At 26.2% G+C, this 26,583-nt stretch overlaps 2 protein-coding genes across 4 annotated transcripts in view; one reads left to right on the top strand and one right to left on the bottom strand.

The window, feature by feature from the left end:
- Positions 1 to 5,750, bottom strand: part of LOC122504835 — a 79,469-nt gene extending 73,719 nt beyond the window's left edge. Inside the window, exons 1-2 of one of the 2 annotated variants that reach the window (XM_043616112.1) lie at positions 5,159 to 5,747; positions 810 to 1,502 (exon numbers count right to left, since the gene is read on the bottom strand). In XM_043616112.1, coding sequence (XP_043472047.1) covers positions 1,257 to 1,502; positions 5,159 to 5,509 — 597 coding nt within the window. In that variant the 5' untranslated portion in view covers positions 5,510 to 5,747 and the 3' untranslated portion in view covers positions 810 to 1,256. Of the gene's footprint in view, positions 1 to 809; positions 1,503 to 5,158 lie in introns of those variants that run through there. The other variant, XM_043616113.1, reaches the window with a different exon arrangement.
- Positions 5,751 to 6,209: 459 nt separating this feature from the next.
- Positions 6,210 to 26,583, top strand: part of LOC122504832 (formin-like protein) — a 48,553-nt gene continuing 28,179 nt past the window's right edge. For both annotated transcript variants that reach the window (XM_043616102.1, XM_043616101.1), the window contains exons 1-2: positions 6,210 to 7,059; positions 24,177 to 24,260. In XM_043616102.1, coding sequence (XP_043472037.1) covers positions 6,853 to 7,059; positions 24,177 to 24,260 — 291 coding nt within the window. In that variant the 5' untranslated portion in view covers positions 6,210 to 6,852. The remainder of the gene's footprint in view (positions 7,060 to 24,176; positions 24,261 to 26,583) is intronic.

The following is a 26,583-nucleotide window of genomic DNA, read 5'->3' as shown; positions in this document are numbered from 1 at the left end:
GTTTATAACAGTAAAAAACGTGTTTTCCAAAAAAACTTTATTTAAACAGTTAAAATACCTTTAGAAAAAGTGAAAGTGACACTTGCAAAATCATGGTATTGTGAACTTTAATAAAGAAAAACATAGAAAAAAAAACAAAATAATTTATATCAATGGTTAAATCGTAATCCTTATTTTCTTTTTTAAAACATGTAAATATTTAAAAATCATTAGTTTTTATATTTAGGCTGTTTAAGTGAAAATAATGTGAGGGACTTAAAGGTTAAAAGTTCCAGAGATTCGCCCATATAGTTTGGTTTAAGTCATTAAAGAAATATATATCTGATGTGCTTCGAAGAAAGGTACCTAAGAAGCAAATCATCAAGGTTTTGTTTGTGTTATTTTTACCTTAATTAAAAGTTTCTGTTTAATTAAGTAAAATTAAAATCAGTTTTTTGAATTATTTAAGATGTAACAAAGACTAAAGCATCAGTATTTTACATTAAGAATTGATTTTCTTTTGCATTTTTATTATAAAATTTACAAACAAAACCTAAATTTGTTTGCACCTCAAGTACCTTTCTTCGGAGAGCGTCACATATTTATTAATATGGTACATATTTATTTACTTTATTATCATAAAAGTTTAGTATTTAAGTATATTTAAAAATTTTAATTTTCAGCATTCAAATTTACTTGAAATTTATCTAAAAGAATCTTTAAATATATATATATTTTCTTTATTTTTTCAAATTATGAACATTACCAAATAACTTAAATATAAAGACTAAACAAATAATTTTTATGTTAATTAGAATAAAATTTCTGTACAAAATCATGTAGACATATTTGTAATTAAATAATTGCACGAACACTTATAATTATACAATATTTTTATACACAAATTTATGTTCTTATATGTATCTCGAATTATAGCAATAATATATAATTTAAAAAATACTCTGCAAAAATCAAGTTTAGCATTTTTTTCCATTAGCTCGAAATAAAAGCGATAATATTTTTTAAAAGTGCCAATTCTGTGTATGTAAATAATATTAACGATTTCATTAACATATTTATGAAGTAATTTAAAAAATAATTAATCTTAAAAAGATTCGCAGATTGACTGTTATAATTAAGATAGACTTTCAAGAAAAACATGAGTGAAAATTTTGAAAACAATGTGATTTAAATATAGTTCATAACGAAAAACAAATATGTACAAATAAAAGCTATTTTTAAGAATAAGAATTATTCAAAATTAGAGGAAATTATATTTATGGAGGTGTCAACTTAATTTCTTGACTTGAACAATTTTCAGAAGATGAAGAATCTTCTGAATTCACACTACTATTTTTCACTTTTAAATCCCTCTGATTATCGTTTGCAAAAATTTTAATTTCATTTGGAGATTTCCAATTATTTAATTGACTCTCTAGTTCTGACCATGGATTTTCAAACATTGATTCAAAATCTAAGTAAGCAGCAATGTCCACGCTTTTCTGAGAATTAGTTCGAAAATTCTGAAACAATAAAACACATCAGTTTTTTACCTATACAGAATTCAAAAATAATAAAATGTTTTGTTATGATTAATTTATAATTTCTAATTAATTAAAATATTGAATAATATAAAATGAAATGTAAAATATAAAAAACCAATCAGTTTTTTTTTCATTTTTACAAGTGATTTGTACTGCTTTTTAAAAATATTTTTTATTTGTCAATGAGTAATTTTTTAGTGTCTTCTCAATTTAAAAATTTTCTTTTAATATGAAAAGTAATTTTTTGGTAAAAATCTTCGTGCATTTCGTCATCTCAAAAAATGCGAAAATATTCTCCGGAAGTATTACATTTATTTAAAAAGGTCAAAAATATATTAGGCGAAGTAAAATGGTTTGACCCGAATAATTATTCAGATGAATTAATAAATAAACGAATATGAAAAAGAATTGTAGAAATTAATAATTAATTTATTAATTAATATATTGGACTAATTTCATTGAATTAGAATTTTAATCAGGGTTGCCACGCTTTTGCTCATTTCAAATTCCCTGACTTTTACAGGTTTTCCAGGTTAAAAAACGGAATTTTTCCAGGTTTTTAAAACTACATTTATATTTTACAAAATTTTTAATTCTAACCTTTTTGAAATTAAACAACTTATAAAAAATTGTTATAAAACATGAAAATATCGATCACTCCGAGTCTTCGACTCGGAGTAATCGACATCTTTATTTTTTATAGTAATTAAAGATGTTCGAGAGATAAAATAATTATTTTATACCTATTATTATTATAAGAATATTGTTACTGTAACTTATTCAAAATTACTTTCATTATTTTAATTCAATTATTCTTTTCCACAATTTTTAACTAAAATTCTTCTTTATAAAGTGTAAATTAATTATTATTAATAATTTCTGAAAAATTTCTTTCAACATTTTCAAATCCTTTTGTTTACAATTCAATTTTACGAAATTTCATCGATTATTCAGGTATTCGGAAATTCTTCAATCAAATATATATTAGAAAATAAAAACTTTAAATAACTTCAAAAAAATTCAATTCAACTTTTACAAAAAAATTAAATCTACACAATTTTAAGTTAAAAGTATGAAAAATTCAAACATTCAAAGATTATAATTTGAGACCTGCTTTTCAAAACTCAATTATTATCTAAAGTTTTAACTGAATTTCATATTTCAATCAATTATTATTAGAAAATTCTACGACAATTCAATTATTTAAATACAAAAAAAATAACTTATTGAAGAATTCAATGTTTTTTAAAATTCAACTCTCATTTAAAGAATTTTATCAACAAATTTTCAAATAGGTAATTAAAATTCTTTTCACGAATTTGAATAAAATTTCTAAGAATAATTTCATTTTTTGAGAAATTGGATTAAAAATGTACCAAAAATAATTGAATCTCTGTAAAAAAATTCCATTGAATTGAGAAAAGTTTTTAAAAATAATTAAAATTCTGTCAAGAATTTTATTAAAATTTTTTTAAATAATTGAAATATTGCCAAGAATTTTATTAAAATTTTTGAAAATAATTGAATTTTAGAGAAAAATTTTAATATTTATAAAAATAATTGAAATTTTGACTATAACTTTTTTTAAACTTTTGACCATAATTGAATTTCTGCTAAGAATTTTATTACTTTTGAAAATAATTGAATTCTTGAGACGAATTTTTTAATAATATTTCTTTTTTAAATACCTAATTATTTTTAATACAAAAATAAATAATTTATTGAATAATTTATTGAATGTTTCTCAAAATTCAATTCTCATAAAGAATTTTATTAACAAATTTTTAAATAATTGAATTCTATTGACGAATTTTAATAAAATTTTAAATATAATTACGTTTTTCGAAGAATTCGATTAAAATTGTATAAAAAATAATTGAAATTCTGCAATGAGTTTTATTATCTATGACAATAATAATTGAATCCCTGTAAAAAATTGTATTACATATTTATAAAAATAATTGAATCTGTGTCAACATAAATTGAGTATTTTTGAAAATAATAGATTTATTGCGAAAAAATTTATAAAAAATGTTTAAAATAATTCATTTCTTTTGAAAAATTTTATTAAAATAGTAGATATTGAAAATCATTGACTGGAAGAGAATTTTTGAAAAAAATTGAATTTGTTAAAAAGAATTTCATTAAAATTTTTGAAAATAATTGAATTTTGGAGAAAAATTTTAATATTTATAAAGATAATTGAAATTTTGACGATAAATTTTTTAAACTTTTGACCATAATTGAATTTTTGCGAAGAATTTTATTACTTTTGAAAATAATTGAATTTCTTTGATGAATTTGAATAAAATTTTTAAAAATAATTATAAATTTTTCGAGAAATTCCATTAAAATTGTATTAAAAATAATTGAAATTTTGCGATGAGTTTTATTATTTATGAAAATAATTGTAAATCTTTAAATTTTTTGATTATTTATGAAAATAATTGAATTATTGCGAAGAAAAATTGTAAAGGCAACTCTTTTAAAATTGAATTAAGAAAATTGAATGAAAGAAAAATTAGATTTCAAGAATAAGCACAATAACTTCAGAAAACAATAATTTTACAGGATTCCAATCAAAATTCCCTGACTTTTTCAGGTTTTTTCAAGGTTTATAAAAATTCCCTGACATTTCCAGGTTTTTCAGGTTTCCAGGTTGCGTGGCAACCCTGTGCAAAGAATTTTACTATTTATAAAAATAATTGAAATGTTTCGAAGAATTTATTAAAATTTTTAAGAAATAATTAATTTGTTATGAAGAATTTTATAGAAATATTTGATAATAATGAACCTTTTTCAAGAAATTCAATTAAAGTTGTTTCGAAAATATTATTGAATTCCTTTTAAGAATTTTATCTGATTTTATTAAAATTAAGTATATTCAAAATAATTGAATTCATCACAAGAATTTTAATATTTTTTGAAAATAATTCGAATTCTTTCAATTTTTTTGACGAATATATTAAAAAATTGCATTGAAAGTACTTTAATTTATATAAATAGAATTTTTTAAAAATGTTTTGAGAATAATTTAATTATTTTCAGAGAATTTTAAATTCTTGCTGAAATTGAATTTTATGGACATTTTTGAAAATAATTATATTCTTTCGTGTAATTTTATTTAAATTTGATTAAAAATAATTTAACTTCTGCAGAGAATTTCACTACATATTTATAAAAATAATTGAATTTTTTCACAAAGGATTTATTAAAAATTTGAGAAAAAAATTGAATTTTTTCGAAATGTGTTAATAATTTTTTTAAAAATTGGATTCTTTCGAGGAATTCAATTAAAATTGTATTGAAAATTATTGAATTGTTGTAAAGATTTTGCTATTTAAAAAATAATTGAATTGTTTAGAAGGATTTATTAAAATTTTAGAAAATATAATTGAATTCTTTCGTGAAATTTTATTAAAATTTTTGAAAGTTATGAACAGTAATAATGAACGCAACCTGAATTAATATTCGGACATTTATAAAAGAAATTCAAGTTACTACACTCAGTGAAATAAAATGAAATAAAGTATTTGTCGTCACTTTATTTCGACAGACGCTTGCAGTGAAATAAAATTTGAGGTTAAGTCGTTATTGTCAGCACTAAACTGAAAGAATATGAAGTTAATAATTACCTGTCTATTATAATTATGCTTGGGAGTACTATAATAAGCAGAATATGGACTACTCTGATTAGAGATTGGACTGCTGTAATAATTTGTTGCCCTGTTCCTATAACCAGATGAATAAACTGATCCTGATCCTTGCCAACTACCACTATTACTTCTCTGCGACAAAGGCGAACTTGTATCGAGTGGAATGTAATCACTTCCACCACTTGACTGCGAATTATCTTGCCTATTAATAACCTGATAATTCATACCACCCTTCAAAGTATCGTAATTATTTGAATTTTGATACTGTCTGTGTCCATAAGGACTTCGAATATGACGATTTTCACACCTACTTAATGGAGATTTTTTCATTTTTAAATTCTTAAATTCTTTACCCAACACGGTACAAGAACACAACGCAATTACTATATAAAAGAAAATTAACAAAATTAACACGTATATATAGTAGATTGAAACGAAAATTTCCAAGTGCACAATGTTAAACAAATTTTAAATAAATGAGTAAATGAGTTTACTTATTTGGTGTAAACAATGCAATGACAAGAACGACAAGAACGACAAGAACAGACAAGAATAAGTGAGGTTAGAAGCTTAAGGGGGCTATCACAAGCTCTTATTCATCGACATGAACATGAACTAAACATATCTATGACGCGATCATGCAATCAAAAAAAGGTGGACCAACATAAAGGGATTTCTACAATACTTTTTTTCATTGTCAGGCGGTGTTTACATGCTTACCTGCATGCAAAAGTTTTGCATGCGGAGGTCTGAACGCTCCCTGATTTTGACATTTTTTCGAAATTTTTTTTCTACAGACAGTCGTATAAATGCACCCTCACTTTACATTATCTTTTTCTAAATACGGAAAATGTAGAGAGAGACAAACTTATGCCTCTGTCATAGGAGAGAGAAAGACAAGAATGATTTTTCCAAAAGTCGTGTGATTGTACCCTTAACATCACACGATTTACAGACAGGCGTTGTGAAGAGACACTTATGTATTGTTTTCAGAATTCAATTGTTGAACATGTGACTAGATACTAATACTATCCGTGCTTTATGTTTTGATTCGAAGGTGTGGCCCTATTTTCATTTAATAAATATATATAAATTCCTACATAACCTACAATGATCATTGTTTTATTTCTATTTTATCTACCGTCTATAAATTGCGATATGTTTACAGCTGTTTATCTGTAAGATGGCAGTGATTTTGATGAAGACATTCTTAAAAAGTGAAATCTGACCATGATTTTAGTGCGCAAAAGTCACAGATAGGCCCACAATGTCAAGCTGAATAAATGTACATATATTTTTCTAGCAAACTTGTTGTTTTGTTGCAATAGTGACGTTTTTTAGTGATTAAAAATGCGATCGCGATGGGCAATTTTGTATCCCCTGCTTTTATCGAGTCATTCAATATTTGTTTTGCATTGAATTTAGTGGATGGAACATGAGAAATATGTAACCGGTGGGAGGAAAAAGGGTACGAGCGAGAAATGTCAAGTGCCGTCAATGGTTTTGTTGACGTTTTCCACCAGTGTGTGAGTTATGACACGGTCTCATAGTGCTTGCATGTCTCTTGTGTAGACAATTTTTAAGGAAGGAAAAAAGCTGGAGTCGTCGTCGATTGGGGAGTGGTTTTTTTTTGTGCTTTTATGTGTTGCATTTTTTGAAAATAAAAAATAACGATGGGGCTGGTACAAAGCAGAGGAAGCAGTGAGAATGATGTCAGTGCGCGCGAAATATTTGCCGGTAGTATAAAAAGCGCTGGACAGCCTTCTTTAGGAATGGGGAGTCTGGGTGGACCTCACGCCCGAAGCGGCAGCGTTCGGTGTGCACCAAGACAACCAATGCCGGATGCCGTCGAACTCGAGAGGCGCTTCACTAAAGTATTGGTGAGTAATTTCTTCCTCATTTCATTTTATCACTTTTAGATTTGTTTTTGCATGGCGAACACCCAATTTCTCTGAAATAATTAATTCTGCAACATATCTATATAGATAACTCTAAATTTTGCCATCGGAATTTTAAAACTCATGTCATATTCATATTTTTAGAAATTTTTAAATTTGTTTTCACACATTTTTCTTTTTACAGGTAAGAAATATTGGAACTTTTATTTTACTATAATAATCCAGTCGCCCCAAGTTTTCTCGTGGCAAAATTGGTACCTGACTTTTAACTCTGCATTCAAATAGTGTGGGATGGTATAATGAATTTGCATATAAATATATGCGAACGTCCGCATGAAAAGGACCCATTTCGGTACTATTGGACTTATTTAAATGAGCGAATTACTTGCAAAATTTGGAAAATTTTCAAAGATCTTTACGCTTTACAATGTTTTCCCCGGTTTCCCCTCTTTTCCTTTATTTCGAAAAATTACCTTTTTTATCAATACTAGCAACAATTGTAATTAATTATTTTAATTAACATCTTACTCACCTTTTTTTAAAAAACAAAATTAGCAATTTTGAAAATAATAAAATAAAAAAATTTTTAATTCAAATTTTGTTTCATAAAAATAAAATATGAATTGGAATATAGTTTTAATATTAATATAACTATAATAATCATATATTCTGATACAGGGAATTCAGGGAAAAGTCAGGGATTTTTATTAAAAGTACTGAAAAAAATTAAATTTTTAGAATTCATAAGAAAATTCTCAATTTTTGTGTCTTTTTCGTTTGTTTCATAAATTATGAATTTACCACGAATTCTAAACAAAACCTTCAATTTTTTCTATTTCTGACAATAATTGAAGGGCTACATAAAATAAGGGGACGAACGCGAGGCTTGGAAGGGATAGTACCAGTCGGGTAGCAGTGACAAGCCTTGAGCCGCTCGCTGCTACCTGACTGATATTATCCCTTTCAACCACGCGTTCGTCCCCTTATTTTATGTAGCCCTTCAATTTCTTTTTTAATGACTTAATTCTTGAAGAATTATCATAAACTTATTATTTATAAATCATTTAATGAATTAATTTTACTTAAATATTTCAAAATTGATTGAACTTTAAAAGAATTGCGTTTACAATTTTCATAAATAAATTAACTTCAAAAGATTTGAATTATTAAAATTTTTTTAAATTTCAGTTATGAATTTAATTAGAAATTTTCAAGAACTTAGATTTTTGAAAAATTTTAATAATTCAAATTCTTCTCAAATTAGTTAAATTTTTTAATATATATTTAATTAATTATTAAAAATAATGGATTTATAGAAGAATTTTAGTTAAAAACCCCAAAAAAAATTGATTAGTGGAGAAGATACAAATGATTACAGAAATTGAATTATTTTCAAAAGTAAAAAAATTCGTCACAGAAATTCAATTATGTTAAAAAATTTTTTTTAATTCTCGTCAAAATTTCAATTATCTTTAGGATAAATATTAAAATTCTTCTCTGAAATTCAATTATTTTCAAAAATTTTAATAAAATTCTTGACAAAATTTCAATTATTTTCAAAAATGTTCCTCAATTCAATGATTTTCAATAATATCTACGATTTTAATATAATTTTCCGAAAGAATACAATATTGTTCAGAAAAAATTCGATAATATTCTTCGTAAAACTTCAATTACTTATAAAAATAATAAAAATTTAACATGAATTCATTTGACAAAGTCTTAAATTTCTTCGCAATAATTCAATTATTTTCTTAAATAATAAATTTTTTTTAGGGATCTAATTAATTTAATAAATAATATAACTCATCGCAGAGTTTCAATTATTTTTAATACAATTTTAATCAAATTCCTCAAAAAACGTAATTATTCTTAAAAATTTGATTAAAATTTTTCAAAAAAATTCAATTATTTAAAAATTTGTTGATAAAATTCTTTATAAGAATTAAATTTTAAAAAACATTTAATCATTCAATTAATTATTTATTTTTACATTTAAATAATGGAATTCTCGTAAAATTTTCTAATAAAAATTAATATAAAAATTGATTTAAAAATGAATTCTAGTTTAAATTTTAGATAATAATTGAATAGTAAAAGCACTATAGCATGAATTTTTAGAAATAATTGTATTTTGAAAAGATTTCAAATTAAAATATTTGAAAATTTGAATTTTTCATACTTTTAACTGACAATTTTACAGAATTAATTTTTTTAAAGGTTTTATTTAATTTTTTTCTGAAATTATTTGAAGTTTTTATTTTTTAATATACCTATATATATTTAATCGAAGAATTTCCAAATAATCGAAATTCTCAAAGAACTTTTTCAAAAATTATTAAAAATCTAGTTGATTTAGAGAAGAATTTTAATTAAAAATTCTAGAAAATAATAATTAAATTGAAATGATGAAAATAATTTTGAAGAAGTTACAGTAACAATATTCTTATAATATAAAATAATCATATTATCACTCGGTCATTTGAAATTTTTTAAAATCTTAATTCCTACAGTAATTTAATAATTTTTTAGTAAATTCAGGGTGTCCAGTGGTCAAGGAAAGCATGGAAAAGTCGGGGGATTTTTTCGGTCGGGGAGAAGTTAGTGAATGTCAGGGAGTTTCATTAAAAGTCAGGGTTTCTATAAATTTATAAAAAAAAATAAAAAATTTTGCAATTTAACAAGACTTAAATGGTTTTTTTATTACTACTATTTGTTGTTTTCACTTGAGAATTAACTCTTATTTCAACGAATTTGGAAAGCTTATGAAATTCTGCGTCAGATAATCTTTGGGCAATGTTTTTTTAACATTCCAAAGTTGTATTAATAGATAATTTATTATATTTCGATATATGTTCAACTGGTTGTCTAATTTACAAAAATGGTAGGGAAAATTTAGAATTTAGATTATTGTCTTCGCAAAATTGTCAGCTTTCATTTGAGCCATAGAAACTTAAAAAATATTTATCGTAGATCGTCGTGTTCCTTCAAATTACAGTTATGGAGTTTAGGAGACACCTATTCAGCCCTGAGGAGACGAAATAGGAAATTGAACTGACCGAGAAACGCAGCGAACGACGACTCATTGATGAGAAAAACGTTCGCGGACATTTTTAGTCATATCTCTAAAACTAATTAATATTGTTTAAGTTTCTATGGCTCAAATTATTAATGCTGTCAATTTGAAGAAAAAAATATAAATTTTCAAATTTTTTTATTATTTTTTCACATTCATTAATACAGTGGAACGAGTGGAACTTCGATTTTCCGTCAGGCACGGGACCAACACCTTGACGGAAAACCAAAATTACGGATAGTCGAAGTTACAAGTGATTTGAGATGTTTATAACCTATACTTGTCTATATTTTGGACTTTAACATGTAAACAAACAATTTTACAAAACAATTACACAATTAGTTTAAAATTTGTATTAAAAAAAACGTAACATCTTATTTTTTTATTTAAAAAAGCCGAAAATAGATTGAAGAAAATATCTAAACAGTAGGAAATTAGAGTTTATGGCTGCTTAGATATTTCTCTTCAGAGAAATATATTGGAATGAACTTGCAAAGTCAATTTTTTAAATAAAAAAAAAAAAAAAATGATCTTGGACAGTGACGGATAACCGCGATGACGATAGACCGAGAGACGGAAAATCGAAGTTCCACTGTAAATCACTAATTATTATTGAGAAAGGGGGTATTTTCGTGTCCTATTTTTAGTAAAAGTTTTAAGATTTTAAAATTAAATAAATTATATCTTTCTTTTATGTGAACACTTTTAACTATTACTACTGGAAATATAGAAAAAATCAACTGTGAGTAAAAACTAATGCATTTTTTGCGGGTCCTTTAAATTTAGTAGCTTCTAAAATGTGCATTGTAAGGGGGACACACTTTTTTCGAAATTTTTCAGTTTTTCCCGAAAAACCCCTTTTAAACCAATTCCAATGAGATTCTCTATTTCATAAAATATGCTCGCGAAATAACGTATGTGTACCCGGTGGTGGACATCTTTTCCAATCTATTTTTCCCACCAGATGAAATTTCCAGGCTATTATTTTACCAACGTATATTTTTTCCAAACTATTTTTTTCCCGCCGAACACTTTTTCCAAATTATTTTTTCCCCAAGAAACCTTTTTTCCAATGTTTTTTTTATTTTTCGCCGACTTCATATTAAACAACATTGTCACTTATCTTGGAGATTGTGGTTGGGTCAAAATTGTCTAGTATGTTTACATTCGTTTTGCATAGTTTTTTAATAGTTTTGTTAAATTAATAAGTTTGTATTTATAATGGCAAAATCAAAAAAAGCTCACAGGTCATTTATGCGTCAAAATCGAAAAACAATTGCTTACAATAGTTCAAAAATACCCGGAATATGTTGAATATAATGAAACGCTACAATATCTAAAAACTATTGGTTACTACGTACACTTCTAAATTTCTTAATTCATTAAATTGATTCGACAATAAATAGGTATACTTTAATCAAATTTCTAATTTTTGGTAATTTCTTCACTTTTGTAAAAATAACTATTGGGAAAAATTTTGGTTGGTAATTATTATAAAAGCATAAGTTTTAAAAATGTTGTCAAGTGTTAAAATTCACATTAAAAAGTATTTTTTAACTAACTAGCATAATGTGTCTGAGCGTATGGGGCATTCCACGCCAAGTCGGAAATCATTTTGCTTTTGCATCTCAAAATTTTTTTAAACATTTTTTTTCTTTTAGTACTCTTTGAAATAAGCTACCTTGATTTTTTGCAAATTTTTTCATAAAGCGGTTCAGGAGCTACAGATTTTTGAAAAATGACGTTTTTTACGTAAATTTTTTCTATTTATTTATTTAAAAAATTTTAATTTTTATATACGCAGTGGTGGCCAAATGACTAACTTGCCATTTGACCAAATCAAATAAATTTTTTACAACAAATGTGTTTTTAGACTGAGTCTCTCTAAAATTAACCTTCTTTCTGTGTAAAATTATTGTGATTTAGTCAAATGGTAAGTTAGTCATTTGGCCACCACTGCGTATATAAAAATAAAAAATTTAACAGGGTTGCCACAGGTCAGGAAATTCAGGGAAAAGTCAGGGATTTTTACTAAAAGTACTGGAGGGTCAGTCCATTATATTTCACCTGAAGCCGTTGCGGCCTTTTTTTAAAAAAATCTCATAATTTGTAAAAATGATGTTTAATATCCATAGAATTCATTTTTGAGAATTATTTTATAAAATTTTTTGAATTAAACTTAGAATTTTTATTTTTAAGTTGAGTTGCACAGTAAAAAGGTTAGATTGACAGTTATGAAAATTTAATAAAAAAGCATGGAAATAATTTAGATAATACAAATTTCTTGATTAATATTTGTTAAAAATGAGCTAATTTACTTGTATAAATAGATTATTATGTAAACATACCTAAAATAATAGATAAAAATTGATTTTAAAATTTACCTACGAAATGTCAAAAGTCACTACATTTTATTTACACTTTTCTAAAAAGTTTATAAATATTAATAAATTTATTACTATTTAATGTAAAGTATTTTTAATGTACTTTCATAATATGTGCTAACTTTTTAATTTTATAATATAGAAATATAAAAAATTTTACGTTTAATATTGAGTGTTTCATGATTTTCAGTGATTTTAATGACTTATTTCTTCTCAGGTGCAAGACCAAAAAATCCCATTTTTGTCTTAATATTAAAGTTTGATCTTCTTTTCCATTCTATTAAATTTTGGTGATGGAGAACAAATTACTTTTCAGTTTAAAAAATCTGCTGAAAAAACGAATTTGTTGGTTAACATGCAAGTAGATTTTTGCAAGACTATTGAGATAGCCAACTTCAGTGTTATAAAATTACCTGCATTTTAACCAACAAACTCGCTTTTGGAAGCAGATTTTTTAAACATGAATAAAACTACAAAGTAGCTCGTTCTCCATCACCAAAATTTAATAGAATGGAAAAGAAGGTCAAACTTAAATATTAAGACAAAAATTGGATTTTTTAATCTTGCACGGAAAAAATAAGTCGCGGAAATTTTCCTCGACTTTGTTGAAGACTCTCGGATTAAGTGGAAAGTGTTTTAAAAATCATATTCACAGTTTTTGAAGAAATAGACTACATTTGAAGAAACTTTCCGCGACTGTCGAAGAAAATGAAGACTCCACGCGCATGTAACCCTAGTAGAAATTTGTCGTGGCATGACTAGATTTATTCAAGTTACTGTACAGTTTTAGTCATGGAAGTTTAATCTAGCTTAACTGGCGAATTACTAGACAGCTACTGCATAACACTGTTAAAGAAAATATAAAGTTGAACTTGATTATTACTGCATAGAAGTCCTGTACAGTTATTTTCATGGCACTGTCGAGGCGTTCCGAGAAATGATGTTCCAAAGTTTGTCGTGGCGTTAGCGCTACCGCCAGTTTCAGTAACTAAACAGTTGTGTATTGACATTTTCGAAATATTTTCTATAAAATAAATCTTTTGGTTTTACAGTTTATAGTTTTTATAATTTTAATTTTGTTCTTTTATTTTACTGTTGACAACTAAATAACAAATTTTTTAAATTATTTAATATTAAAATTTTGATTTAATAATAAAAATTTCTTTTCAATCAAAATTTATTTTTAATGAAAATTCCTTTAGAAAAAAAAAATTTTTTTAAAATTCGCTTCAATTAATTGAGTTAATTAAAATAACTAATTTTTTAAATTCAGAAGACAATTTCTTTTCAAGATTATATACTCTTATTATATGTATAAATATTAATTTAACAAACCTGTTACATACAAAAAGTTAGAATTGGTCCAATAAAGTGAGGTTATGTTTTACATTGATGAATTGACGTTGACATATGTATAGCTCTCCGATCTGAATAACAGAACTGTCTATAATTAATGACAGTAGACAGTAACAATTTATTACTAATTCCTTACGGAAAAAATAGACATAATTCTAGTTACACCCGCGAATTATTTCTTTCAGTGTATACTCTGATGTATTTATGGAAAATGTCTACACAACACTGTTCAGTTGCTGGACTGACGGTAGCGCTAACGCCACGACAAACTTTGAAACATAATTTCACGGAACGCCTAGACAGTACCATGAGAATAACTGGACAGACAGAACTTCTATACAGTAATAATCAATAAGTTCAACTTTAGAGTGTTATGCAGTAGCTGTCCAGTAATTCGCCAGTTGAGCTAGAAAAGATGAAAAAGGGAACTGCTTTACCTGCCGGTAGAGTATGGTTCTTATTTTTCCGGAATCGTCCATCGACTAGAACGGCCGTGATGCGTAAAGCGTGCGTTTAGGTATTTCGTCCCAGTGTGACCCGAGTTCGCTCCCCGAAACCGCTAGATATTTTTCGTTTGAACTGAATTAATTCTTCATATTAGGGTTTACTTATAAGTTTGTAGTGTGATAAAATAATAATATTTATTTCAGTGTTGTGCTTAATTAAAGGAAAAAGTGAATGTTGTTTAATGTAAAAAAATGACATGTGTTCAAGAATCAGTAATTTTTATATTTTTTTTTAATTATGTAGTTATTTAAAAATAATTTTACAGATAATTTATTATAAATCATTTATTATACGGAACAATAGATACACCAACAGTAAAAATATAGTTTCGTAAAATTTTAATTTATTTAATTTGTTGACAAAAAAATTTAACGTTATATTTTCAAATTTGTACGTGTTTAATACGTAACGTCAATATAAAGAAAGTTTTGACATTTCCAAGTGAATTATTTTGTATAGTTTTTCTACAGGACTGATGATCAGAAACTGTAAAATTTGACTGGACAATAACTTGAAGAAATTAGCGTGACATCACTTTATAGTTTTTAGCCAGTTTAACTGTAAAGTGCCTCGAAATTTTCCAGTGGAACTGTCCAGTGCCCTTAAAGATACTATGACAAATTTCTACTAGGGAACCGATTCCGCCACAGTCGCGGAAAATTACAAACCTGAATTTACTCTACAGCGTTCTAATTTTTAATTGACAGTCGCGGAAATTATTTAGAATTTTTTAATGTATATATTAATATCGACACATTGAATAATAAAAATAATAATAATCTTGACAATCAATTGTCATAAATTGTTAAAAAAAAATGTTAAAAAAACAGTGTTTATTGGTTTTAACGCGCGCAACTTTTGTGCGCACCATTTTCCGCGACTCGTCGACGAAACCTTCTATGAAGTGTTAGAATAATTCCGAGACTGTTTTCCGCTACTAGGTTTCTAGAAAGTCCTCGACTTTTTTTGGAGAATTTCTGCTAAAATCGTAGAACATTTCTAAAAGTCTATAAAAGATTCGTTCATATCCGAGAGTCTTCGATTAGTCGCTGAAAATTTCTGCGACTATTTTTTTCCGTGTGCACCTGAGAAGAAATAAGTCATTAAAATCACTGAAAATCATGAAACATTCAATATTAAAGGTGAAATTTTTCATATTTCTTTATTATAAAATTAAAAAGTTAGCACATAATATGAAAGTATATTGAAAGTACTTTACATTATGTAGTAATAAATTTTTTAATATTTATAAACTTTTTAGAAAAGTGTAAATAAAATGTAGTGACTTTTGACATTTTATAGTTAAGTTTTAAAATCAATTTTTATCTATTATTTTGGGTATGTTTACATAATAATCTATTTATACAAGTAAATTAGCTCATTTTTAACAAATATCAATCAAGAAATTTATATTATCTAAATTATTTCCATGAATTTTTATTAAATTTTCAGAACTGTCAATCTAACCTTTTTACTGTGCAACTCAACTTGAAAGATAAAATTCTAAGTTTAATTCAAAAAAATTTTATAACAGAATTCTAAAAAATGAATTCTATGGATATTAAACATCATTTTTACAAATTATGAGATTTTTTTAAAAATAGGCCGCAACGGCTTCAAGTGAAATATAATGGACTGACCCTGGAAAAAATTGAATTTTTTAAATTCATGAGAAAACTCTAAATTTTTTTCCTTTTTGCCTCGTAAACTATGAAGTTACCTTGAATTTTAATACAAAACCTTCAATTTTTTCAATTTCTGACAATAATTTCTTTTTAAATAACTTAATTTTTCAAAAACTATAATAAAATTATGACTTATAAATTATTTAATGAATAATTTTTACAATTTTCATAAATACTAGATTGATAGAAGAATTTTAGTAAGAAAAACTAAAAAAATTTAATTTTTGAAAAGTTACAAATGATTCCAGAAATTTCTACTTAGTCTAATTTTGAAAAGACATAATTTCCATTTCGGCGAATCTTTATTTGTCCAAATGTTTATTTTCATATTGCTAGCTCCTCCGACGGCCGCAAGCGGCCGTCTACGGTGCTAGTTTTTATATGTCCATTGTCCAAGTCCATTATTTTATTAATAATAATATTCAAATTTTTTCAGTTAATAATTTGCTTATTTATATTTGAAATGTTGACGTTTTTTTTGACAATGCAAAATAAGATTTATTATGAGTACTTTCTCTTAACAAAAATAAAATTTATATATTCGCGCTCTTTTTAAATAACATACGACTGCAGCGCCACCTTCACATGTACAAACAATTTTAAAAACACCCTTCTATTAAAATTTTACATAGTCATTGCCCATTCTTTACTTCGATACTTTTCGATACATTCGACCTTTCCACTCCATGTCTTTTTTAAGAAAGGATCTTTGACAGAATTCTTAAAAAAACGAATGCTCATTTGTCCGAATTTGCAAATGGCCGACATAACAACATGCCGAAAGATTTCGGCGCCAGTTTCAAAACTGACCAATTAGAAAATTTTAAGAAAATTGTGATTGGTCAGTTTTGAAACTGGCGCCGAAATCTTTCGGCATAAGGTAGTTCAAGTTGGGTGGGGGAAATCCAATATGGCTGACATCAGCTGATTTACCGGAGGACAAACAATGCATTGAATTCAATGGGACAAATCAGTTTTTTAACCATAACTTTTTAAATATTCATTTTCGAACCATAGTGTAATGGAAAATTATTCTTTATTTATCGAAATCTATTTTTTAAAACAATAAAATTAAATTTTTTGGTTTTATTGTTTTAAAAAATAGATTTCGATAAATAAAGAATAATTTTCCATTACACTATGGTTCAAAAATAAATATTTAAAAAGTTATGGTTAAAAAACTGATTTGTCCCATTGAATTCAATGCATTGTTTGTCCTCCGGTAAATCAGCTGATGTCAGCCATATTGGATTTCCCCCACCCAACTTGAACTACCTTATGTTGTTATGTCGGCCATTTGCAAATTTGGACAAATGAGCATTCGTTCTTTTAAGAATTCTGTCAAATGATAATATGAATAAAATAAACATTTGGACAAATAAAGATTCGCTGAAATGGAAATTATGTCTTTTCAAAATTAGACTAAGTAGAAATAATGTAAAATAAGAGTTGTTGTAAATAAAAATTCGTATAAATAAGAATTCATTTTAATAGAAAGTACTATTAATGGAAATTGTGTTAAATGATAATTCTCATAAATAAAAATTCGAGTATTTATAAATCTGTTAATGTAAATATTCGGGTCAATTTAAAATCGATTAAACAAAAATTCGAAAAAAATGAAATTCTGCTAAAAGAAAATTCTAATAAATGAAATTCAATCATTTAAAACTTCTAACTAATGATTTTGTTAGGATGGAGGGCAATAAACAATTAAATAAATAAATGTTTAATTTAAATAAAAGATGGTCTTTATTACTCCGCACGTTTTAATCGCCAAATTGAGACTGGCCCTTCTTACAATCAGTAGTCTAGGAGTGGGGCATGCCCCTCTACTTCTATGTGATATCGCATACATATATATATAACCCTAACAATTTCTAGAGATTATTCATGCGTCCCAATAGACGGAACAGTCCTATACAAAAGACAACTAGCGCCGGAAGCTAGAGATTGGATCACAACGTCCGGAATTTAAATCTCCAACAAATATTTAATAAATTTCTTTGAAATAATTCAATTATTTTCATAAGTAATAAAATTTTCACAGGAATTCAATTATTTAAAATACAAAATTTCATAAAATTTTTCGAAAAATATCAATTATTTAAAAAGATTTTTATAAAATTCGTCGCAAGAATTTAATTATTTAAAAAAATTTAACATAGTTCTTTTCAAGAATTCAATTATTTTTATAAATAATAAAATTCTTCACCGAAATTCAATTATTTTTATAAACTTGAATAAAATTCGTTGTAAAAATTCAATTAAGGTAAAAGTACCAATTATGGGACGCTGTTTAAGCTAAACTAAATTTCTATGATAAATTTCTTGGAATCGGGAGTGTTAATATGAATAATTAGGGTATAGATTGAAAGATTGATATGTTATGAATAATATTTAGACCCTAAAATGGTTATTTTTCATGAAATAAAAATAATATTAACTAAATTATGAAACTCTGCACTGCACTAATTATGGGACTATGATTTCTTTATGTACGGGTGTCCCATAATGAATGTTCCTATTATGAGACATTTATTTAATTCAATAAGTAATTAGAATTCTATTGACTTATCCTAATAATTTGAATATTAATTATAAAGAATAAAATACAATAAACAAATTCTGGTTTAAAAAATAATTATAAAACTAATTTTTCTGGTAGAAAATTAATGCGAAAAAACTGAAAATATTTGAGGTTATGTTTGCAGTATATTTCCTGTGTGTCTCATAATAGGGATAGCAAATAATAAGTGCACCTAATGTGGGACGGTAGTCTGACGAAAAACTTGGCTTACCTTAATTTAAAAGCTAAAATGCAAATAAACATTTCTTATTAAATTAAATGCTATACACAAATAATTATTCTTTTAACGTGTAAAATTTTTTGAAATAAGTAGAAATTTCTTATGACCAATTTTAATTGCATTTATTTTATTTTTTGTAATACTGTCTCATAATAGGGACAAAATTGTAAATTGTCCCATAATTGGGACCTTTACCTTATTTATATAAATAATAAAATTCTTCACAGAAATACAGTTATTTTTATAAATTTGGAATAAAATTCGTTGGAAGAATTAAATTTTTTTTTTTTTTTTTGCTCAGGGAATTTTGGGAAATCTGCCTACAGATACCTTGGATTCCGCACTCCAAGGTTATGTGGGGTTGGTGTGATGAAACAAAAGGAAATATAAAAAAAAATAAAAATAAATATATAAAATAGAAAATTTAATAAACTGGCGACCTACTGCCAGCCCCACCCACTAAAACCCGTAACCCTTCTTCTGGAGCCCTTTACCCTCCCTCGGAACTGTCGTAAGACTTTAGCCTTCGAGGGTGGCGCTCCAACTCTGTCGCCAATGCGACTTTCTGCCTTTCTCTGCGGTTATCCTGCGTCTTTAGTTAAAAATTTAAAACTATTTAAATAAATAAAATAAATAATTAAAAATTATTCGCTCCTTTTAATATTCCTTATTTACTTTTAGTCCTTGCGAGAGTCTTCTTCACTCCCTCAAGGGCCGTCCTGAAGACTCCGCATCCTCCACTTCCTGCAATATGGGTGGTTGACACCTTATTGCCAAACTTTTCAGTGCACAAAAAGCAGCTTGCGTTCTTTTTGCAGTTGGAGAACCTGTGACCGGCCTCACCGCACTTAAAGCACGCAGCCGATCTGTCCTCCTTCTGCCATTTGGCTCCAATATGGCCGTATCCCAGGCATCGATGACACCGGACGACCATTACTCTTCTTTTGATTGGGCAACACATAAAACCAATTTTTACGTGTCCCAATTTCTCCAGCCTGTTCGCCTCTTCCAGGTTGGTGACTACAACCGCGAGCTTCATCCCTCGGCGGTTGGGTCCTAAGACCGTCACTCTCCTGTTTCCTGGCTTACCCATTGCTTCAGACAACACTTGTTGCACCTCAGCTTCTTGGGTAAGGCAATCCAAATCACTGATCTCGAGTGTAACTCTTCGATCCAATGACTGCACCTTACCCATGCTTCCAACCGCTTTGGTGACCTCGGCGGTGAAAGCGTCCTTGTCGGAGTCTCCTCTGAACTTAATCAGAAGGTCCCCCTTGTTTGTAGCTTTTGCTGCTACTATTCTCGTATGACCTCGTTTTTTTATTTTCCACGATGTTCTGTGGATCTACCCTTTCCACGATCACTCGTGGCACTGCAAGAAATTGTGCGCCCCCACAATCCGCGCGCACTTGAGCATCGGTCCTGGGACCGATGGTGAGATTTCCCGTTTCCGGCCTGCTCACATGGGGTACCTTCTCAGAATTTTTTGAATTCATTTTTTCTTGCTGCTTGGTTGTCCTTTAGTTGAAAGCCCCGCCACCACGACAAGGTCTACCGAACATATCCATGATGTCAATCATGTCTGGCAGTGGATATGAATCCACTTCTCCCAGCACATCGAAGACATCGATGATGTTCGGCAGTGGACAACCAGCGGCGGAGTGGAAGAATTAAATTATTTTCAAAAGTAATAAAATTCTTCGCAAAAATCCAATTATGTTCAAAAATTAAAAAAAAATTCTTGTTAAAATTCCAAGTATCTTTATAAATAATAAAATTCTTCTCTGACATTCAATTATTTTATGAAAATTTTAATAAAATTCTTAGGAAAATTTTAATTATTTTGATAAATGATAAAACTCATCGCAGGATTTTAATTATTTTTTATACACTGAGAAAACTGGAGTATTGGACTAAACATCTGGAGGGACAAATCGTTCATATTTGAGAGTTAGCTATTGGATAACAATCTAAATGTTCAAATTCACCATTGACAGATATTCGTGCCATTTCTCTAACAGAGGGACAAATTAACCATCTTGAGAAATCCCTTCCTTATCCGGCGCGAAATGAATAAATATGGCAACCTAACCCCTAAATTAAATAGAGATGTCTAATGTGACGTCACGCCCAGCCGGTAAAGTCACAGATAGTAGAGCAAATATCACTTTTAAAGAATTTTAATTCCTACAGAAAAATAATAATAATTAAATATTTATTTAAAAAAGAAGTTATTGATGTTTTTGAATAATTGTACTTTTGAAGAAATTTGTAAATAAATGTATTAATAGAACATTTTTTTTCGTATCTAATAATTTTTAGAGTAAATCAGAATATTCTTTAGGGTCAGGGAAAAAGTGAAAATTTTGTCTGGAAATCAGGGAAAAGTCAGGGAAAAAAAATTAAATATTTGTGGCAACCCTGAATAAATAAATCCCATCGTTTGCCCACGATAGGACAAGGCTTAAAAATTGTTAATTTAGTACATAGTAATTATATTATTTATTCAAGAAATTTATATGTGAGAAATTGATTCGGAGAGATTGCTAACTTCTTCCACCTTTAATATAAATTTCAATTAGCATTTAAAAGATTTTGGATCAGCAAAATTAGTTTTATACTATAGGTACATTTTTATAATATTTCAATGTGTTTTCTAAAGTTAGGGATATTGCAACAATAACCGCAAAAAAGTTTCTATTTGTAAATTCATTTTTAAATTTAAGTATAGTTTTTATAAATATTAAGTGAAGGAATAAATTTTCCAAGTGCAAAGCATAATAAAGGCATAGAAAACATTTTCAAGAGCATAATTGAGGTATATATGATAGTATTTCGAAAGCATAAATCGTCTCGATGAAAAGCATAAATTTCCTGTCTCTAACTATAAGGGTTCCGTTACGGTTCATTGCGTGAACGGAACCCTAATGTTTATTTAGGAAATAAGATTAGCTTTTTAGAAAAAATTCAGTGAAAAGTCAATATAGTTGTTGGCTATTGTAAAAGTAATCTTTATATATTCATAAAATTTAATGTGTGAATTGAAGTAGAAGGAGAAATACAAAACAATTTCGAAGATTAATTAATTTACTAATTTACCTTTTAGAAAGTAATAATTTTCCAGGAAATATTTTAAAAATACAAATATAATGTCAAAACCCATATCAAAATATAATCCAGGTAAATATGTGAACATTTTTTTGATTAAGTAACCCTGAAATAATTTTTAATAATATTAATAATTAAATAATTTTATGTTGTGACATTTTCGCATTTTCTTTTGAGTGAAGTTATATTTGGGTAATTTTTTTACTTTTTGTCATTTTTACCATTCACCTTTGTTGATTTTTACCCTCTACCGAAGTCATTTGTACCATGTACCCCTCACAAAATTACCACGCTTCTTCTGCGATACTAGTGAACTAATAAATGCCATATATACTTTAAAATGTAGTTTTTTAATATTACTTCATAAGAGACTAATTCACAGGCTCGTCATAAAAAAAAAGATTAAAAGGGTGCCTTCTCAACACATTGCAGACATGACCATTTATTCTACAGTGCAAAAATAGCTGTGCATATGTATACCATTTGGCTGCAAGCCATTTCACGTCTCTGATTTGAACTCACTTTCTTATTTTTCCATAAAATGCTAAAAAGTTTGCAAAGAAAATTTTAAACAATTTTGAAATTACTGTGCCTCTATATAATTTTTAGAGATGGTGGGGGAGGGTATTTAAATTTTTTTACATGTTTAAAAATTTTTTAATTGAATGCATATCTCTAGAATATTGTGTTCGGAGCAGCTACAACATTTTTGTTAATTGTGAAAAAAGTTATAAGCTTTTAATCTTTTTATTCCTCGCGTTTAACCTTTTTGATCGTAATCGTGATGTTTATCATATATTTCTTTAATTAAACCATTGAAACATCAAAATTTCTTTTGTTAGTCAATTGGCACATCAAAATGACCAAAGGGAAATAAAAGTTCAAGTTATTAGAATTATTTTAGGCAATTCTTTTTTATGGAAACTGTTGATAATTAAAACCTGAACATAAGATTTCAATGTTTATTTAAAGATTTTTTACATATACAAAAATGAATAAAAATAAATTCATTTTGTAAATTAAAAAAATTTTAAATTAAAAAAAAAATTATTAACAAATAAATTTTGTTTATTATAATTTTGCATCTTTTCTATTTCTTAATTACAATTGCTTTATAATAAAATTCAAAGTTTTTTAAAAATAAAGGAAAAAAATATTTATAAATTCTATTTGTCAATTACAAAATTTTAATTGAAAATGATATTGAAACTTTTTAAATTTTTAGAAAATTAATGAAAAAATGTTACTTAAAAAAATGTTCTGTTACATTTATTTATTTACGAATCTCTTTAATTGTAAAATTAATCGAAAACATCAATAACTTCTTTTTTAAATAAATATTACATTCTTTCTATTCTAAACAACAAACACCTGTTGAATATTTTTTTATTGCAGTTTAAAAATAATTAGCAATTTTAAATAATTTATGTAACTTTTTGAAGGCCATTCGTTTTATCTGCGTCCACTTGCAGAATTTGAAAGCTTGGTTTTTAAAGTTTAAGTAGACAGAGTTTCAATACTGTGCTAAAAAAATAAAAAAATTTAATCGTTTTAAAGTTTTTAATTAACTTATTTATAGTTTCTTGGCCAAAAATTAAGACAAAAATGTATAAAAACGATGCACAGAATCTCCTTTACTTACTAAATAACAAAGTTCTAAAAAATATTTGATTTTTTTAAATACACAAAATAGCCCCACTGTTTTTCTCCACTTTTCTTTTTACAACAATTAACAAAAAGTTAGTGCACTACGTATATATAAAAACAACACAATTAATTAATTAACAGCACAGGTTAATGAGACACATTAAAACTCTAGGAGATCTGGTATAATTTTTCAGAACTTTCAAAATTTTTAACACTTTTCTGTTTTTAAGATTTTTTTTACTGTTAATTGACAAAAACTAAACAATAACAATTACTACCCTCTGTTGTTATGAAATCGAACAATATTTAAAAAAAATATCAAATTAAAATAATCCATTTTAAAGATTTTATTACATTAAAAACCTCGCTTGCACAAAATAGCCCCGGTTGACGGTATTTAAATTATTGTTTATAACTTTACTAATATGAATATATTTACGAACACTGAATTCTAAATGTTATAACAACAATCCGTGTGAAAAGTTATTACAGCTTTGTTTTAAAATTTTTATTTTTTATGTTACAGGCTTCAATGGATTTGCCGCCAGACAAGGCAAAGCTATTAAAACAGTACGATAACGAAAAAAAGTGGGACATAATCTGTGATCAAGTGAGTAAAATTTCTATAAATGTTTATGCTTTTCCTTTTTGTTTATATTATGTACACAATTTGTGTATGCAGCAATTGGGAGCGAAGTGGAGCATTCGACCTTTTTTTTAGAATAGTAACATTTAATTTATTTAAGGCATCTGTGCAAATCTACAGAACTGGTCGATTTTCACTTGTGAAAATGTAAATTTTCATATTTTAAACACACCTTTTATTTATAGTTCATTTTCTTTAAATTGTATTCCAAAACAATTATCTCTTTACGTGATTCATTTTATTTTAATGCCGTGCAAGTTGAAAGCAAAAAACGAAAATATGAGCTTTTCTTCATAAAATATAATCAAGACTATGTATTTCCATCTTCTTTTGTTTTTTTTGTAATATGTGCAAAACATTTTGCATTATAAAATGTTATTATTAATTAATCAATATTTATGTATTTATAATTAATATAATAATTAATAAATAATTTCATTTTGGCATGTATGTTTCTAATTCTGTATTTCTGTAATTATTTCAACCATGAAACGGATATTATGTTCATTTTATTTAACACAAGTTTAAAAAACATAACAAATGAAAAGTTATTTAATTTTTCATGTTGTGTGATACGTTTATAATGAACCAAATGAATTAATGATTAAAAATATTTTGTAATTTTCAATTTTGAAACATTATAAATTAGAGATAGAATTTGGCAACTGAATACTAGAATTATAATAAGTATATAATAAGTACTATTTTGAAAAATTTTATTTGGTTTGTCGCCTCAAAAGGTATTGTATAAAGTTTCTAGAAATTTTAATATTAACCTTTAGAGAACCGAGGTGGCCACTATAGTGGCTACCATTTATTTTGACGAATCTTTTTATCGTATTGACCTCTTATTTATAAATTTTTCTTAATAAAAAACTACTAAAATTTGCGCAAATTTACCGGCCCTCTAAAGGTTAAAAAATAATGAGTAACGCTTGGTTTGGAATTGTTTCGTTCTATGCCATAAAAGTTATGAACATCAGAATTAAAACTTTTATCTAGAGTAACACTGCAAATTTCATTTTTTAACATTAATTAACTCTATTTTATTATTTTTATAAAGCAACTAGGCTTAAATTTATTAAATTTTCTTAGTTCAATTACAGGGTTGCCACGCAACCTGGAAGCCTGGAAAACCTGGAAATGTCAGGGAATTTTGATTGGAATCCTGGAAAATTATTGTTTTCTAAAGTTATTGTGCTTATTCTTGAAATCTAATTTTTCTTTAATTCAATTTTCTTAATTCAATTTTAAAAGAGTTGCCTTTGCAATTTTTCTTCGCAATAATTCAATTATTTTCATAAATAATCAAAAGTTTATAGATTTACAATTATTTTCATAAATAATAAAACTCATCGCAAAATTTCAATTATTTTTAATACAATTTTAATGGAATTTCTCGAAAAATGTATAATTATTCTTAAAAATTTTATTCAAATTCATCAAAGAAACTCAATTATTTTCAAAATTAATAAAATTCTTCGCAGAAATTCAATTATGGTCCAAAGTTTAAAAAAAAGTTATAGTCAAAATTTCAATTATTTTTATAAATATTAAAATTTTTCTCCAAAATTCAATTATTTTCAAAAATTTTAATGAAATTCTTTTTAACAAATTCAATTTTCTTTCAAAAATTTTCCTCCAGTCAATGATTTTCAATATCTACTATTTTAATAAAATTTTCCAAAAGAAATGAATTATTTTAAACATTTTTTATAAATTTCTTAGCAATAATTCTATTATTTTCAAAAATATTCAACTTATGTTTACAGAGATTCAATTATTTTTATAAATATGTAATACGATTTTTTACAAGGATTCAATTATTATTTTCGTAGATAATAAAATTCATTGCAGAATTTCAATTATTTTTTATACAATTTTAATCAAATTCTTCGAAAAATGTAATTATATTTAAATTTTTATTAAAATTCGTCAATAGAATTCAATTATTTAAAAATTTGTTAATAAAATTCTTTACGAGAATTGAATTTTGAGAAACATTCAATTATTCAATAAATTATTTATTTTTCTATTAAAAATAATTAGGTATTTAAAAAGAAATATAATTAAAAAATTCGTCTCAAGAATTCAATTATTTTCAAAAGTAATAAAATTCTTAGCAGAAATTCAATTATGGTCAAAAGTTTAAAAAAAGTTATAGTCAAAATTTCAATATTTCTCTAAAATTCAATTATTTTCAAAAATTTTAATAAAATTCTTGGCAATATTTCAATTATTTTCAAAAATTTTAATAAAATTCTTGACAAAATTTCAATTATTTTTA

This window comes from Leptopilina heterotoma, unplaced genomic scaffold (genome assembly GCF_015476425.1).
Source record: "Leptopilina heterotoma isolate Lh14 unplaced genomic scaffold, ASM1547642v1 Lhet_32, whole genome shotgun sequence".
NCBI classification, from domain to species: Eukaryota; Metazoa; Arthropoda; class Insecta; order Hymenoptera; family Figitidae; genus Leptopilina; species Leptopilina heterotoma.
Note: the sequence above shows the minus strand (reverse complement) of the source record. Positions and strands in the feature narration are given on the sequence as shown.